This window comes from Vanessa tameamea, chromosome 29 (assembly GCF_037043105.1).
Source record: "Vanessa tameamea isolate UH-Manoa-2023 chromosome 29, ilVanTame1 primary haplotype, whole genome shotgun sequence".
Taxonomy (NCBI): Eukaryota; Metazoa; Arthropoda; class Insecta; order Lepidoptera; family Nymphalidae; genus Vanessa; species Vanessa tameamea.
The window spans coordinates 2,570,618-2,587,929 of NC_087337.1; the positions used below are offsets into that span (position 1 = coordinate 2,570,618).

Sequence of the window (17,312 nt, forward strand, 5' to 3'; positions counted from 1 at the left end):
ACCACCCACTCATCAGATATTCTGCCGCTAAACAGCAGTACCCAGTATTGTTGTGTTCCGGTTTGAAGGGTAAGTGAGCCAGTGTAACTATAGACTCAACATGACATCTTAGTTCCCAAGGTTGGTAGCGTATTGGCAATGTAAGGAATGGTTATTATATCTTATAGCGCCAATGTCTATAGGCGGTGGTGACCACTAAATATCAGGTGGCCTATTTGCTCATCCAAACATTAAAAAAAATACTTAACTAATTGATTACGTTATTAGTTCTTTGTACAAAAACTGTATCCGTTTATATTTTAAATTACTAATGTCTCTCGTTCAGCATACTTCACTCCGATAACTGTTAATTTATCCACAGTAGCGCCGTTCAGGACCGGATTGGGAGAGCCTTAGAGCCACAAAGGAGTGGAGGTCCCTAATAACTATTGTATAAATTAATGTGAACAATTTCATTACTATCCGTAAAATTTGTCAATAATTTATCTACTCTTTGCATCAGTGTCTTTTAAAACAGTTATTAGTAATAATATTATAATTTGACTATATCGAGATATCTAAACATGTTTTAGGTACATTGAAATTCTCAACTCCTCGGAACCTCTATTGTGGGGGCAGCTCACTTGTGGAGGCCCCAGGGCAGTTTCCCTCACCTAAATCCGGCCATGGCGCCTTTGCAGCAATTTCTTAAATTGTTATTCCATAAATTTCGGTACTTACTTCTCCCTACCTCCTTACACTCCATAACAGTTAACAATCCGGAACTGTCCAAAACACATTTCATAGGTATAAAGTCCCGTTTATTCAATGGACAGCTGGTTAATTCGTTAGACCATTTTACCGATAGTTAGACGTCAATCTTTACCGATGATTCCGAGGTCAAACCCGAGCAGACACAACTGAATTTTCATGTTAATTTGTGTTTATATTTCATCATCACTAAACATCGTGGGCAAACCCGCACGTCGTGGATAAGAATCTGCTAAGTGTATCCAAGCCGCATTTGAGCAGCTTGGTGTAATAAACTCCAAACTTCTCAAATGGAGGACTTGGCCCAGGTGTAGGATATTTATAAGCAGTTATTTTTGATGTGACAACTTCTTATGGGAGGGTAAAGAGCTTCGTTACGTAACGCGTTACGGCCCCAGTCTGTCTGGCTTTCCTTTCTCTTACGCATACGGCAGCGGTGGGCAGGCACCCATATTTCGGACAGTTTAAATTATAACTTCTGTCGGGCGTCCCGAGAATTACAAGATATTTTTTTACGAGACAATATGAATGATCTCATATATAGTCCGCGTGCTATCGTGAATGGGAAAGAAATGTAACGAAGTATACGTATCGAATATGAGTTTTCGAGCGAAGGAGCGTTAGCAAAAGAAGTTCATAACAAGAAGGTGTGTATGATTAATTTCAATTTTATGATTTTTTTTTTTAATACTATTTCAACTCATTAATCTAATCACTAAAACAATATTAAATCACGTAAAGAATACAAAAATTTATAGAACTAACAGGAAACTCGCACTGTGCCGACGCTACCGGGACGTTAGCGGGCGGACAGTGCGTGCAATAAAAACTCAGTTTCAAAAGGTCCCATTCCATTCCGATCACGCGTTTCGTATACACAAAGATAAATCTTTTAAATGGGGATCTATTAGGGTTTAATATTAACAATAAAACAACTTATTTAATATATGATAACTATTTTAGTAAGTGTATATAAACGTACATTAATGAAAAAAATAATTCATTTACCTAACTCACGAAAAAATTAAGGAAACATAAAAATAATATACCTTAAAAACATACAACCTCACGCTACACGTACTTTAATTTAAATTAAAAACCGATTTAAAATATTTTTTTTTTTTATCTTTAAAAAAATTCCCTTTACAACTCGCATCGTGGAAATCTATATTTTTTAAGTTTACACTAAATCTTAATCTAATCTTGAACTCTGCGTAATTTACATTTTTGGGTCCTTTTAGGTTCGACTTTCGCTAAGAAATATTTAATGATCAATTTATTGAAAAAAAAAAATAAGAATGTCCAATTTAATTTTATTTACACATCGAAGAACGAAAGAGTATGTACGTTCAGTCGAGATTCTAAATTTGAAAAGTTTTTTTTTTAATTTATCTTCACCAAAAGGAGCCAAGTATTCGCAGAGCTTTGGACAGGGCGACGCCCCCTTAGAGCCTACCTCGCCGAATCTCGCTAAGAAATAATTCTAATTTATACAATTTTCCATACACCCCGAAAAAAAAAAACCTATTCTATAAAGATACCAGATAGAAAAAAAAATATCTATTACGTCTATCTCAATGTATAAAATTTCACTGCATAAAAATTTTTCGAATCTGACATTTCGCGGTGCCCAAGAATTACGTAAAAAATATCTTCCAACGACAATCGGATAACACCCTCACATATTGCTGTCTCTCTCTAGCGCGCGGACCTCGTACGAAATACACATTCCTTAAACATTAAAAGTAATTTTTGGGCACAGATACCTTACTAACGTTTCTAAGATTTTTTACCGCGTGATAAATATTAAAAAATCATTATTTAACATGAATAAATGCGTTCTCGGATAAACGAGGAATTATATTCAATTGTTATCATCAAAATAATTCTATCGTTTATTCGAAATTTAAATATTGAGTGCGACCAAATTGAGAGTTACTCATTATTGTTTTTTTTTTTTTTAATTTTAGAAATATAATAAATAATTTATAATAACATACCGTGTAAAAGTTACCATAAAAAATAAATAAACAATGAAAATTTTACATTCTGTTGTTTTTTTTTTTCAATGAGTAATACACACTGGCCCCACACTCGACGCACCGATATCCTACGAAAAATAAAAATCACTGAACTTAAAATAAAGATACAAATCTAGGAACATTAGAGCTTAAATCAAAATGTACGCTAAATAATTTATTTTTAAAAAACAAATGGAAGTTTTTTTTTTAATTACTGCTAAAATATCATAATACATTTAATAAAGGAGTGCACGAAACGACGAGACAAATACGAGCCATCCGTAAATTACGTCACCACTCTACACGATCCCCCCCCACCTCCCGTGACGTCACAATTTCAATACAATAGTTAATCTTATGCTTAGCGAGGAAGACTACATGTAGTGGACCCACTTGGTGAGGAAGGTCATTTACCCACCAGTCTTTACGTCATTGAAAAATTGCTCTTTAATTGATGTCATAATGACGTCACCACCTCTGTTACTCACTTGGTACATACCCTTGTAGTGTGACATAATCTACAGTTGGTATTTTCAATTCCAGATTCAAATACTTTGTTGTCAATATATATATATATAATAAAAAAAAAAAAAACTAAACATCCGATCGCGCACTCTTCTGTATCCATAAACTCTTTACAAAGCAGCGAACCTCCGTACAAAAAAATCGGACCGAAAAAAATAAACCGAGTTGTACAAATTCATCTCATTCTTAAAAACTTTCTGTATCTGGTCCATCATAGCTTAGACGAGTCACGAGATCAACGTATGATGAATCAAAACAAGAGTACGTTAATATTTCTAAAACCTCTTTTGATAGGTCCACGAACATATATCGAATACGGAGTGTACAGGTAAGGATCATCATTGTGTATTAAAATGTCTTAAATTTACGACGTGCTGAGTTAGACGATGTAACTAAATACGTTAATCAAATTTCTAAATCCCAAATGATAATTTCCGGCATATTGTGGAACCATTATTCATATGAGGTACGTCTCCTTACCTATACACTCAATGACCAAACAAACGGTCACTTGGACAAAAAAGTTCGTTATATACATTTATACTAATTCTCGATTGCATCGGCGACATGTCTAAGCCAACTGTTTTAACGCACGAATGTCGTTAGAAATCGGTGCGTATCGTCTTAGAGATATTATTCCACTGTAATATTGTTAGATATGATAACTAGACAAAATATAACATGATTTAAATTAGGAGCAAACGATTATTAAAAACTAAATTTTGAAAATATCAAAATTTCTTGAACGTCTATTTTTTTTTCTTCAATTTGAAAATACATATAAAATTTTACATTTAAAACATAAAAATAAAAAAATATCAATTCATTATAATGTGATTCTATGTATAGATACATATTATAATATAATTTATTCGAAAAATCTATTTTATGATATTAATCAGTATGGGCGTATTGTTAAAAAATAACTTTTTCACGATTTCACATTGCAAGTGCCTTTATATATGAAAACTTTTTTGATGATACTTTTCATAAAACTAATTAAAAAAAAATACAAACATCGAACGCCATTTTGAATTTCTTATGACGACATACATAAATACTAGAGTTGCAAAGAATCGTTCAACCGTATCTGTTCAGAATACTATCTTGTGATTGGTTGCAGTTTATTAAAACTATATCAATTTATTTTCTATTTAATAGAAACGTGAAAAAAATAATCAAATTTAATGGTGAATATTTGGCTGAATAAAATTTACATGTTCGAATATTCGGTGCAACTCTAGTATAAATATATTTAAAAAAAAACATTAAACTGCTTTTGTAAGTACTTTGAGGACGAAATATGGCAGCTTAGGGTAGGTGAAACTGTAAGATTTCCAATTGCTTAAATGTGTCGAGGTAACATTAATTATAATTTTATTAAAGTCCGGCCGCCGAGAGATTGACTCTGACGTTAGTTAGTAACGACATATACTACAAGTAACTCTACAAAAAAACAGTTGACATCATTTAAATTAAATACAGGTTTTAATATTTCATCATTTTTTTAATAATAGATCTAAGAAGGATATAACATTTTTATCGTAAATTCGTCGTCGGTTCAATGTTGTATGATGACGGACCTATCAGAAATACATTCTCTCAGCAGCCGGACTCTTATGTCACGTAGGCAGATTGATCGGCACAGACTAAATATACACTTGACATATGACATTTGACAATTTTTTTTAATGTTCCAATTTAATGTCAGGCAAAAGTATATCACTATAATGCCGTGATAAAACGATTAAGTAATCGATGTTGTTTACAAATCAATTAAAACAATAAAAGTACCATCAAAAAAAATAATTAAAAGATATCGATAATTAATTAAAACTAATAAATAATTTGCGAACGACAGAAGCTTAAATAAATCCGAACATCAGATCGTTGGAACGCAAATAAACCGTCAACCCGTCACTGCGTCTCGGTCACAGGGGCCCGAGGTTGGTTACCACCGTTGGGGTACCATGCACAGACGAGTCGACGTATTTCTAATGTATTCACTGCATGAAATAGTCCGGATGATCTGGATCTTTCTCGAACCGTTTCGCTTCTTCCTGCATACTCTCTTTTATTTTCAAAATGGCCGCTGATTCCGTTTGATCGTTTTGGTCGCCGCCCGGTCCGCCGAAACCTACGGGAAATAAATCAAACTTTTGTACACATTAACTATTTTTTCTATTATTTTTATAAATAAAGCATTATTTTTATTTATAAAAAGAAATCGCAAAATATTGCATTTAAATTATTCTAAACTAAAATATTCGATCAGATTATAATCTTTGGCAAATATTAACCACAAGTAATTACATGCAATAATTATGGCAAAATATATTTTGAAAAAAGAAAAAATCAAAAATAAATAAATATATATAAGAATACTTCGTTATATTAATCATAGCTTTGTATAGGTACCCTATATATTATATAAATATAGATCAGTACCCCCCATGAATAAAATGGTGACATAGCGTAGTTGCACATATATAAAAATACGCATGTAACAGAGAACCTGGCTATATTCAAGTCGGTTAATATCAATTATTTACCAGAATTATTTACAATATATGCGTCAGAAATAATTATATTTATATTTAAGCGCCATCTAGTGGTAAAATTTGTTTTAGAGACAAACTACTCAATAATATATAATAGATCAAAAATAATCTATTTGACCAGTTAGGTTATGTTCTTATTCATTTTTCTTAGTGGCAATTTACGAGTGATGACCATATAAAATCTTGTCAAAATTCCTGTTTAAAAAAATGTATTAATCATAAGCATAATATAGTTTCTTAATACACTTACTTAAGTTGTAATCGCCCATTCCCGATCCGGAGTCTTCCCTGGGTGTCCCTGGCCCTCCGCCACCGACGCCGCCCGGTGAAGACTTCATGCCGTCCACGCCGCCGAGTCCTGGGCCAAGTGTTGTGGTCGATATGGTATTATTGTGTTTACGTGATGCTGTTCTGGCGACGCAAACTTTGGTATTTCAGAGATTGTTTTATTTTTTTCAATTTAGATATATCGTAAGTATGAATAATTTAATAAAATATATCGTATATATTGTTAAAAATAGCGCCCATACTTCTCAATATATAATTTTTTTATATTTAACATATTCAAGATAGACGAAGGGTTGAGGTTATACAGCCTAGTCGTAATTATATATCTTTAGGTTTTTTTTTAATTTGTGCCATTTTTTCTTATATAAATATATATACTTTAGTTAAATGTTTTAATAAAAAAAAACATTTTATAATAATTACTTTAATAACACTATTAAATAATTTCACTCGACTGTTTACGTTAAATCTTTTTTTATTTATAAAAGTCTCTCACACGCAAAATTTGCGTCACCACATACATTTTCGTTTTACTGGGGTCGTAACATTAATTCATTTGCTTCATTCTCATAACGGAGTTATACAATTATACATTATACATACAATTCTTACATCTGGTATTTGACTTGTGATAGTAAATGGTATGAAGCATCGCTAATAACAATACATGCTTCGATGAAAACAAAATTGACGATTTCCTACCGATTTGACTTAACTACGTAGACAAGATACTTTAAATATTACTCTAAATTTTATTTAAAAAAATATTTTTATTTGCACTGGTATCCCCATTATTTTCTTTCAATTTGACATTTTAAACGTAACAATTTTTTCAGATACAAAAACAAAATTTAAAAAAAAGCTGTCATTGAACAGACAACTGTCAAAAAACGCGGGAAAAAATCGTGTTTTTAAAATCGTTAAAATTATTTTTATTACATACATTGACAAATCGTTGCTTTTAAAACTTAAATAGTCGTTTTTTAATATGTATTACTAATTTCTTTTCGTGTGTATTGTGAAATTTAGTTTGAATTTTGACAATTTACATTGAAGTACAATTGATTCTTAATTTTATTTAATAATTAATTAAGGCGGGTCCCTATTTTATTCATAAGCACCTTCGGCTGCAGAGGGCTGCGGGAGATGCTGCGATGGGGGCCCGTGCTCGACGGCGAGCGGGAACTCCGCCCCTAGGGCGCCAGCGCCCACGGGTTTCATCAGCGTGTACATGTTGTCACCGCCTGCCGCGCAATATTACGCGTCACCATTTCTTACTTTTTTTAACCCATTTTTTTACGACAGATATTTTTTTTAACTTAAAACTAATGTTATATCACAGTTTATATTTAATTTGAAATCGATTTTACGGAAAATATATTTAATTTTAAAGTTAATTTTGAAATAACAAAATCCAATCAAAGTACATCTACGTAAGTCTTAAATCTAACATTTAGACAAAAATATTTGCGTTAAAGATTTTAGATACATTTAATATATTAATCACAAAATGCAAATATTTTTTTTTATTTTTTTATATTAAATTTATTTATTTACAGAACCAGATCAGAAGTCATAATTTTTTTTTCTTGTAAATATTTCATTGATGCCAAAGTCTCTCCGCTGAGAAACTACTATTATAATGATTACATTATTAAATTTTAAAGATGAAGTAAGTAACGTTAATAAATAATAATTTTAAAAGTACTTTTTTTAATATTCTATTTTTTAGTAATATCCTTTTCCGTTTTTGAATTCTGAGTGGTTAGATTTTTGTGTATAGGTGATCATTTCAATTTAATATGATTTCATTTATTAAAGAAACACAATTTTTTTCGATGTTGCCATTTTTTTAGAAAAATGTTAACTTAACGAGTATCTAATCTACGTAGTGTTTAGTCGTCCGCTTGAAATCAATACAAGTGTAATGAGGCACTACGACGAATAAAAAAAATTACTAGTAAAAAAAAATTGTTAAAGAATCGTCCCCTTATACAGAAGTATTATTATTATTATGTTTTATGACTTCCAACCGGGGATTTATATATAATATGTCACATTAAGTCGCTATGAATTTTCTAATACATACTATAGAAAACATCATATTTTCCATGAAATCACTTGGACCAGAAAATAAAATGAAAATCTAAATGTACAAACAAGAAATATGATCATGGAAAAAAGTTACAAAAAACATATAAAAAAAAATTTAGGGTCGAAAATATATCATATGATACGCACTCTTTATATATGTCTATGACATTCAATTTTAAAGACACAGTACAGATACGTAATAAGCATATACACGTGTGACCCCAAGCGTGAACGGATACAAGCGAGAATGAAGCAAGCGGAACGAAAAGAAAAATAGGTGTTTATTTAAAAAAAAAAAAAAGATTTAACATAAATTTATAAATATGACGTTCAGAAATGCGACATTTTAATCCTTTACACGTTTCTGAACGCATCAGCGGAATGAAACATCAAATATTGTGCCACAGTCAAATACCTGGTTTAGTGTTGTAATTAACAAAAAAAAAAAAACCTGCAAATCTTAATATTTAACGTTAAAATCACTTTTGAAATAACAAGAATAGGGACAATATAATACAATAAATATATACATATATATACACAAGGAGTATAGATAAACAAACAAGTTGACCTTGAATTGACACAATTTCATTGGTCTGAAATAATCCATGGTGAAAAAGGGGTGATGGACAAATAGACCACCTTATGGTAAGTGGTCACCACCATAGACAATGGCGCCGTGAGAAATATTAACTATTCCTCACATCACCATTGCGCCAGCCAACCTCGGAAACTGAGATGTTATGTCCCCTGTGCCTGTTGTTACAATGGCTCACTCGCCCTTCAACACTGGAACACAACAATACTGCTGTCTCACTGTAGAATATCTGATGATAATATACTTTGGAAGCATAATTAAAGTGGATATTAGTTGTTAAGTGTAATAGTGTTGTTTTATATATAAAGTTACATTAATCGAGAACTGTTTGTAGTGGATAACATAGCAGATCCATTAACAAATCACATACATTATGAACATCTAAAGTTATGTGTTTATCTGTACTCCTGGCATTGGAATATAATATAGAACCCATTACTCATTATACGATACAACATAATATTTTAAATTAAATAAAAATGGCACCATTTTATATAAAGAAATAACACATGGGCACTCTTCAAAAGTGTTATTAACATGAATTATATACTAAGAAATTAACAATTACCAAATTTTATTTATATTTAACATTATATAGGACGGTTTTTGGTTATATTCAATGTATGTTTTTTTCTGAGAATAAAAAGAACACAACAAAATTATACTAAGTTATTGTTTAAAGTATATGTGAATATTTCTAAGTATTTCAATGTACATATTAACACTTTATATTTAAAAAAAAATATATATTTATTTATTCAATGTGTTTGTAATAGGAATAATAACCAAAAACCCATCACCATTTAAAAATCTTACCGGAATTTGATGAGTCCTGGGGGCTTGGCATTATCGGCGTGGGAGGACCAGGGGGACCGTTCGAGCCGGGCGGCGCACCGTACGCTCCGGGCGAGCCTCCGCTGTAGTTGAGTGGGGCGGAACCCCCGGCGGCGCCTCCGCTGCCCCCAGCCCACGCGCCCCTCGGCCCCATCCCCATTGGTGGCATACCTGTTTATGAGTTTTGAATGAATTGCTGAATATGTTTTGTTGAAATCATTATTTCAATCTTATACATTATATATTGCTGTTTAGATTCTCATCATGACATGAGTCCTCACCTGGAGCCTGGGGCGGAGGGCCGCGCATGCCGGCCGCGTAGGCCCCGGGGCTCATGGGGCCCATTCCAGGGCGCGGTGGCGTCATGCGCGGCCCGCCCAGCATCCCTGCGCCGCCCCCGCCTCCCCCGCCGCCGCGCTCCAGAGAATTGCCCATCATACCCTGACCTGGAGACAAAATATTCACACTTTATGTATATTCACAAGTTGTATATGACGAAGGAATCTTATTTGAATCAAATAATATTCAGAAGTTAGAATTTACTCTAAAGATTTGTATCGAGATAATGTTTTAACTTTATCTATATAAAAAGTCTCCAGAAAAAAAAAATCTGTATAACTATCTAACTGTATCCACGGCTTAGCACAAAAATCATCACCGTCGTTTTACCCCCATTTTACCCCACCGAAGGGTGAACTAAAAAGACCTATGACCTTATCATGGCAAATTTCATCTATATTGGTTCAGTGTTTTAAGTGTGAAGAGGTAACAGACAGAGTTACTTTCGTATTTATAATATTAGTATAGATTAGTAGAACCTCTCAAGTACTTAGCAAATTGTCTTAATTACAGAAATGTTCAAATTAATGAAAGTCATATAACAAGAAGTTTTGTCATATTACTTAACAGATAATAACACACTTTAGGAATAAAACAATTATCTCTATGCCTTCTCAAAGAAAGAAATTATTATATATATATCAATGTAAACAATGACTTGAAATAATCTTTCAGATATTTGTGTCTGAACATGTTATATTTTTGACTATTAAGTGCTTATATTGAATATTATCATTTTGACATAAGTTTGAATGTCGAAGAAGAAAATGACGGATTAACTCGGAATGTGTGCAAGAGGGAATAATAATAAAGAAAAAAAATATTGTCTCTGCCGCAATCTCGGTCACAAACCTCAAATTAGGAAGAATGATGTCTTTATTGGATATGTTGCTTACAAAATTTACTTAATAATATATATATATTAAAGTAAATCACCATCAACAGGTAAACTTATAAGTGCAATAGTGATGTCAAATGTCATATGGATAAAAAATATTTAGTTCGTAGTCCCTAGTAGTTCATAGTAACTTCAAATTAAAATTTCCTATAATAATGCATTATATTTTTCATGAAATAGTTTCTTAAAATTAACTTTATTAATAGTAAAACATATTAATTCTGATAGGAATTTTAAAACCTCACCTGGAGGCCCATTAAAATCATTTCCCATGCCCATTCTAACTGCTGATCGTGGTCCACCAGAGTACCAAGGGCCAATGAACGGCTGTCCTGTTCCCATTAGCTGAGGCTGAGGTCCGTGAGGCGAGGGCTGTGATCCAGGGTGTGGGGCAGGCGGTGATGGCCGGAGTGAAGAGTTTGGGAAGAAACCAGGTGGCATACCACCTCCACCCATTCCTAAAATAGATATTTTTATTGAAATTAAATATCTTATTTTTTAAATGTATTTCAAATCTAATTTATCATAGTTAATGTTTATTTTTACTTAGTTGTGCTAAAAAATCTATCTATTGGTTTGCATTGTTGCTGAAGAAATATTAAAACATCCTTATTTCATCATTTTCTTTTATAAGTAGGCTAAATTAAGCAATTTCTCATATATTAAAAGTATATTAATACAGTACATTTTGTTTTTTATTGTAACCAAATATTAATTAACCTTAATAGTTATGTATTCTGTGAATAATGTAATTCTATAATTTATTTGAGTAATTGCTAAGGTTATTTGAAATGTTACTAATATTCATCAAGATTTTTTTTATAAAAAATCAATCAATATATATTTTAATTAATTTTAACAATTAAGTAGTTGATTAGTACGTTGCTAAGAAGTACGAAGGAACATAATAGTGATCTACTTTCTAACACGTTCGCACATTCATATTTACTTAAGTTGATAAGAAAAAATATTCCTTAGAAAGTGTGCCACACTGCAAGAAAACAGATTATATGGTTAATCTACATTAGAAATAAACATCGTACCGTCATTTGGAGGTGCCGGGCCAGCGTTGTGACCGATCCCATTAACACCGTATCCAGAATTAACAAATCCATAATCGTGAAATGCTTTTGCTTCAGATGAGTGTTCACAAGTATCTCGCCTCTCTGGAGCGGCGCAGTACAGATCCCAAAAAACACACCACCAGGAATGGAGGAACCCGGGCGGCTCGCCGAGTGTTATGTTCTTTTCCCATCGTATCTCTGAAAGGAAAGTCTGCGCCGCTTTCTGAGCCCCGACATGAAGTAAGTACTCGTAGACATATAGGGCCAACTTCTCGCGAGCCTGAGCGTCCGAAGGTACCGTAGAGCCTTTGCCCTTGGCATACATATCGACTGAAAGCCGACGTTTATGTTGAAATTGTTTATTATTTACATTAACGCTTTATATCAATAAATTCAACTTCTCAAAATGTCATTGATCGATGGCGACATTTGGCGTCTGTGGCATAGAGAATCGGATTGTTCTCAATTTCGCGGAGCGCATCGTTTGAATTGTCACCTTCTTTTGTCTATGCTAATCACAGGCAAAAAATATTTTAATGGGCTAAACTAAATAAAAAATGAAAAAAATTAAATGAATTGGCACTCTCAGATTTGTTTTATCACAATTAAAATTATTGAACTAAAGGCTTAATTATAAATAATTTAGTCATTTACTCACTTATTTTTATTGCATATTTCTATTGACTAATATAGTTAATATTAAGTGTTATAGTATTCATCAAAATATTTCATTTGGTATTTTATGTAGTTTAGGCGTCGTCACTTTCCTATTGTTAATAGATTTTGCATATTATTCGTAGTCGTACTCCTAGTTGGCATTATTGCTCTTTCGTAGCGTGATCTTTTCTAGGAAATAATATTATGACGTTATACTTTTTCTTACACTCTTTCTATATTTTCTGTAATGTTTTTAGCAAAATATTAATTATTTTTGTTGTCCATAAGTCATTGTATTTTTTGTTAACTGACGAAGCACAAAAGTAATTTTTTCTTGTATTATAGAAATTTCTTTAATCTTACATATTATCATTTTATCGTTTTTATATTTCGAATCAACAAAATTATTTTGTGAACATATTTTTCGACGATATTCTCAAATAAAATATTAGGTTAAATCAGTGCAAATAACGTACCTACACAACGTATATATATTATGATGATAAAGAAATTATTGAAATGTAGTATAAAAAAAACTAAACGAACAATTTACTAAATTGCTTATAAATAAGACAGTGGCCTGATTTAGTTAAAATAAGTAAGGTAAGATTTTTAAAAAGACCATAGACATTTTTATTTTTAAAAAAATATTGACACAACAAAACTGACAGTGAAAACGCACAAAGTCTAGGAATGTTTGTACTTGTCTATTCCTTCTTCCTTTTCGTGCGGCCGTGTCACCGCGTGGTTCGCAGCCGCGTTTCGTGAAAGAAACAATTTCAAAATGGCTATCAGACCTGTGTACAGGCCCCAAATCGTCAAAAAGAGGACGAAAAGATTCATCAGACATCAATCGGATAGATATGACAAACTTAAACGCAACTGGCGTAAACCGAGAGGTATGTTAAATCTTCTTGGACCGTTTTTAACCAATTTATAACTTTAATTGTAAATTTAAATAAATTAAAAGTAATTTAAAGTTTATTTGCTACGTTATTATAGTTAATCAACTATTGCATTAACTTCAATCAACGTGAAATAACTCGAAAACATTAATCTTATAGGTTATAACCATAATGTGATTTTATACGAACGATGTTTAAAAGTTTCATATTTAGTTGACTTCTGAAGCAATTGCAATTATACATTGTATTCCAACGCAAGGGCACTCTGTGTTATTCATTTTCGATATGATACTCGCAATTTGTAACCTTGCAATATTAATACTATTATATCCTATTCTGCATGACTTCAATTATAGTCATTTAGTCATAATGATAGTAACATTAACACAATTAATTTAAACATAAAGACAACAATACTATAGATATAAGTAATAAATTATACTTATATATTTGTGTACATTGAGTCCATACTTGTACTTAGTTTTCTTTCTACTTGACTTCTTATAAAGAGATTGTAATACATTAGTACGTATTGAAATAATTATACACATGGTACGTAAGGCTTAAAAATATGTGCTATTCTTTTTTTGTATACATATATATATATATATTATTCAATCCAAATAAAAAATAAAATATCAATATAATAATGAAATATAAAATTACAGGTATTGACAACAGAGTGCGTAGGCGTTTCAAGGGCCAATACTTGATGCCAAGCATTGGTTACGGTTCAAACAAAAAAACCCGTCACATGCTCCCCAATGGCTTCCGCAAGGTGAGAAACAATCTACTTCTATATTAATATTATAAGTAAATAAAAATTTTGTTTGTACTAAGAGGGAGTAATGACGATCCTATTGAATGAATTCTAAAAAAAAAAAAACACCTGTACAAATTTATAGCATTCCTTAGTGCATGTCAGGTACACCTGTACCATATGCATGCAAGCGTAGCCGGTGTGGCTCTCTAGATTTAATATAAATATAATAATACCTACAATGCATGCCAGGCAATTTGTTTCTATATTTTACTACCAAATCCTTATATATATATATATATTTAACAATATGTATTAAACTTTAAATAGTTCAACATATACAGGACATACTATGGTGAAAATATTTGAGTAAATTCAAAATATTCAATATAAAATTATATATTTTATTCAATTTTATATTGAATAATATGGTTTTACTGTAGTAATGGAAAAGAAAAATAAACTAAATTTTTTTAGGAACATCCATTGTTAAGTTCTTAGTGATCTTTAAAACATCATATTTAAATTTATACAATACACATCTGTTAAATCTATAAATTTAACTTTTGTGTCATTCACAAAACTCTACAATAACATAAAAAGTTCAAAAGCTGTAAGTTCTGCTATAATCAAGTTGATTTTGCAATTATCAAATTAGCGTGAAATTTGAAAAAAAGAACTTAAATTGTGTTTACAAGACTGCCGTCATATAAATAATACAATTATACATTGTATTCCAACGCAAGGGCACTCTGTGTTATTCATTTTCGATATGATACTCGCAATTTGTAACTTTGCAATATTAATACTATTATATCCTATTCTGGATGACTTCAATTATAGTCATTTAGTCATAATGATAGTTATAATCCAAATAAATTAAACTAAAATACAACAAAACTATAGATACATTACATTATATTACGTTAACAGCCTGTAAATTTCCCACTGCTGGGCTAAGGCCTCCTCTCCCTTTGAGGAGAAGGTGTGGAGCATATTCCACCACGCTGCTCCATTGCGGGTTGGTGGAATACACATGTGGCAGAATTTAGTCGAAATTAGACACATGCAGGTTTCCTCTCGATGTTTTCCATCACCGCCGAGTACGAGATGAATTACACACAATCTCAATTAAACACAAATAAGCGCATGAAAATTCAGTGGTGCCTACCTGGGTTTGAACCCAAAATCATCGTTTAAGATGCAGGCGTTCTAACCACAATAGATACAAGTGAATAATAATTTTCTTATACTTAGACTTAAAATGAAATTATTATGTCTACAATCCATGGTAGGCAATGTCTACTTCCTTCTATTTACTATAAAATCTATATAATTATAATCCATGTGTAATTTATTTCAAGATTAACATCTTGTAAACACAATTTAAGTTATTTTTTTCATATTTCTAGCTGCTATGTTGCTCTGTCAATAGGGAAATTAACCAAAAACAAAATCTTATAAACATTTCGGTCATGATCAGAATTCAGACTTATTGTACCTAATAATAAGTAGTTTACCTAGCTAAAAATATTCCGACTAAGGATTAATAATTGTAAAACTTTTTGAATATTATTTAAGAACCTGTAATGGTTCTCTTAAACATTGTATAAATTAATGTATATTTCAGATTATTTACTAAAATGTCTTATAAGTATAGAAGCAAAAGTGCTTAAATTAATATAACAAACTGCTAAAGAAGTAGTTCAATCATTGTAGATGTGAAAAAAGTTGTCAAATGATTAGTTAGATTGTAAAAAATTAATCACCTATATCACATGGCAGAACTTTTGTTAACCAGGAAATTATATTCTGAGTATCTGTTTAAAACTCCGTTGTATTTTTAGTGTGCAGTTATTACTTAAATGTTAAAATTTCGTGAATTTGTCAGATGAAAACAATATAATTGTTTTTTTTTTCTAGGTCCTCGTCCACAATGTCCGCGAGCTGGAAATCCTCATGATGCAGAACAGGAAATACTGCGCAGAAATAGCTCACGGAGTGTCTTCTAAGAAGCGAAAGACTATCGTGGAACGCGCACAACAGCTCAGTATCAGAGTCACTAACGCCGCCGCGCGTCTCCGCAGCCAGGAGAACGAATAAACTATAATAAATTTTATAAAAGCCTAAATAATTGTTTTATTATGGATTTTGTTTTCGAAATATTTTTAGATTTTTTTTAATAATTCGGCCTAGAAATATTTAAAATTTAAGTAAGTAAACAGCAAATTTTAGGCACGTCTATTGATTGGCTGATGGCTTAGATTTGCGAGTATGTATATTGAATAAAAGAACCTTAATCATTACCAAAGACCTTTGGGGTAAAAACTAAGTAAAATTCCTCTTGCTAGGTAGACGGATTGACACTAAAGTTACGAAACTACTATATAATCTTTAAATATAATAAACTGCTTTGGATTGTACCGCCGCTTGTATTGTACCCAATATATATCTTTAACTATAACTTTTAACAAAATTTGGTACGAAGTATGGTAAAAAGCCAAGATGGCCAAGTGGTTAGAACGCGTGCATCTTAACCGATGATTTTGGGTTCAAACCCAGGCAAGTACCAATGACTTCATGTGCTTAATTTGTGTTTATAATTCATTTCGTGCTCGGCGGTGAATTGAAGCAGCGTGAATGGAATATGCTCAAACCTCCTCAAAGTGAGAGGAGGCCTTAGCCCAGCAGTGGGAAATATTCAGGCTATTAATGCTGTATGGTACGACCATAGTCATCATTTATGAACTAGTTTTGGAACCTTCAAGAAGAGAGCCTACACATTCCTTAACTTAAAGGCCGGCAACGCACCAGCAGGTCCCTCGCGTTGCAATGTCGTATGCATTCATTACATCATTAAAAAAAATGTTGCGGTATTATGCCGTAGATCCCGAGGGCATAGTTCATATGGGTTACAATCTAAAACAATAAATATGTGGTGGCCCGCCGGCGAGGTATATCCTACTTTGAGCATAAAATCAAATAAAATAAAAGAGAATTAAACTACTGTTAATAAAT

General features: G+C 31.9%; 2 protein-coding genes across 4 annotated transcripts; one reads left to right on the top strand and one right to left on the bottom strand.

Moving 5' to 3' along the window:
* Positions 1 to 1,686: 1,686 nt before the first annotated feature.
* Positions 1,687 to 12,437, bottom strand: LOC113395256 (single-stranded DNA-binding protein 4). Of its 3 annotated transcripts, XM_026632823.2 has the most exons (7): positions 11,952 to 12,437; positions 11,154 to 11,366; positions 9,953 to 10,117; positions 9,654 to 9,842; positions 7,267 to 7,389; positions 6,108 to 6,215; positions 1,687 to 5,433 (listed from the first exon to the last, which is right to left on the bottom strand). In XM_026632823.2, the coding sequence occupies exons 1-7, from the start codon at positions 12,295 to 12,297 to the stop codon at positions 5,300 to 5,302; spliced, it is 1,278 nt and encodes a 425-aa protein (XP_026488608.1). In that variant the 5' UTR covers positions 12,298 to 12,437; the 3' UTR covers positions 1,687 to 5,299. The 3 variants fall into 3 exon arrangements, with proteins under 3 accessions (XP_026488608.1, XP_026488609.1, XP_026488610.1); XM_026632824.2 differs by lacking the exon at positions 7,267 to 7,389 and having other exon boundaries at positions 6,108 to 6,263; XM_026632825.2 differs by lacking the exon at positions 7,267 to 7,389 and having other exon boundaries at positions 11,952 to 12,435.
* Positions 12,438 to 13,328: 891 nt separating this feature from the next.
* Positions 13,329 to 16,428, top strand: LOC113395255 (large ribosomal subunit protein eL32). Its single transcript, XM_026632822.2, has 3 exons — positions 13,329 to 13,528; positions 14,203 to 14,312; positions 16,218 to 16,428. The coding sequence occupies exons 1-3, from the start codon at positions 13,414 to 13,416 to the stop codon at positions 16,395 to 16,397; spliced, it is 405 nt and encodes a 134-aa protein (XP_026488607.1). The 5' UTR covers positions 13,329 to 13,413; the 3' UTR covers positions 16,398 to 16,428.
* The last annotated feature ends 884 nt before the right edge of the window (positions 16,429 to 17,312 follow it).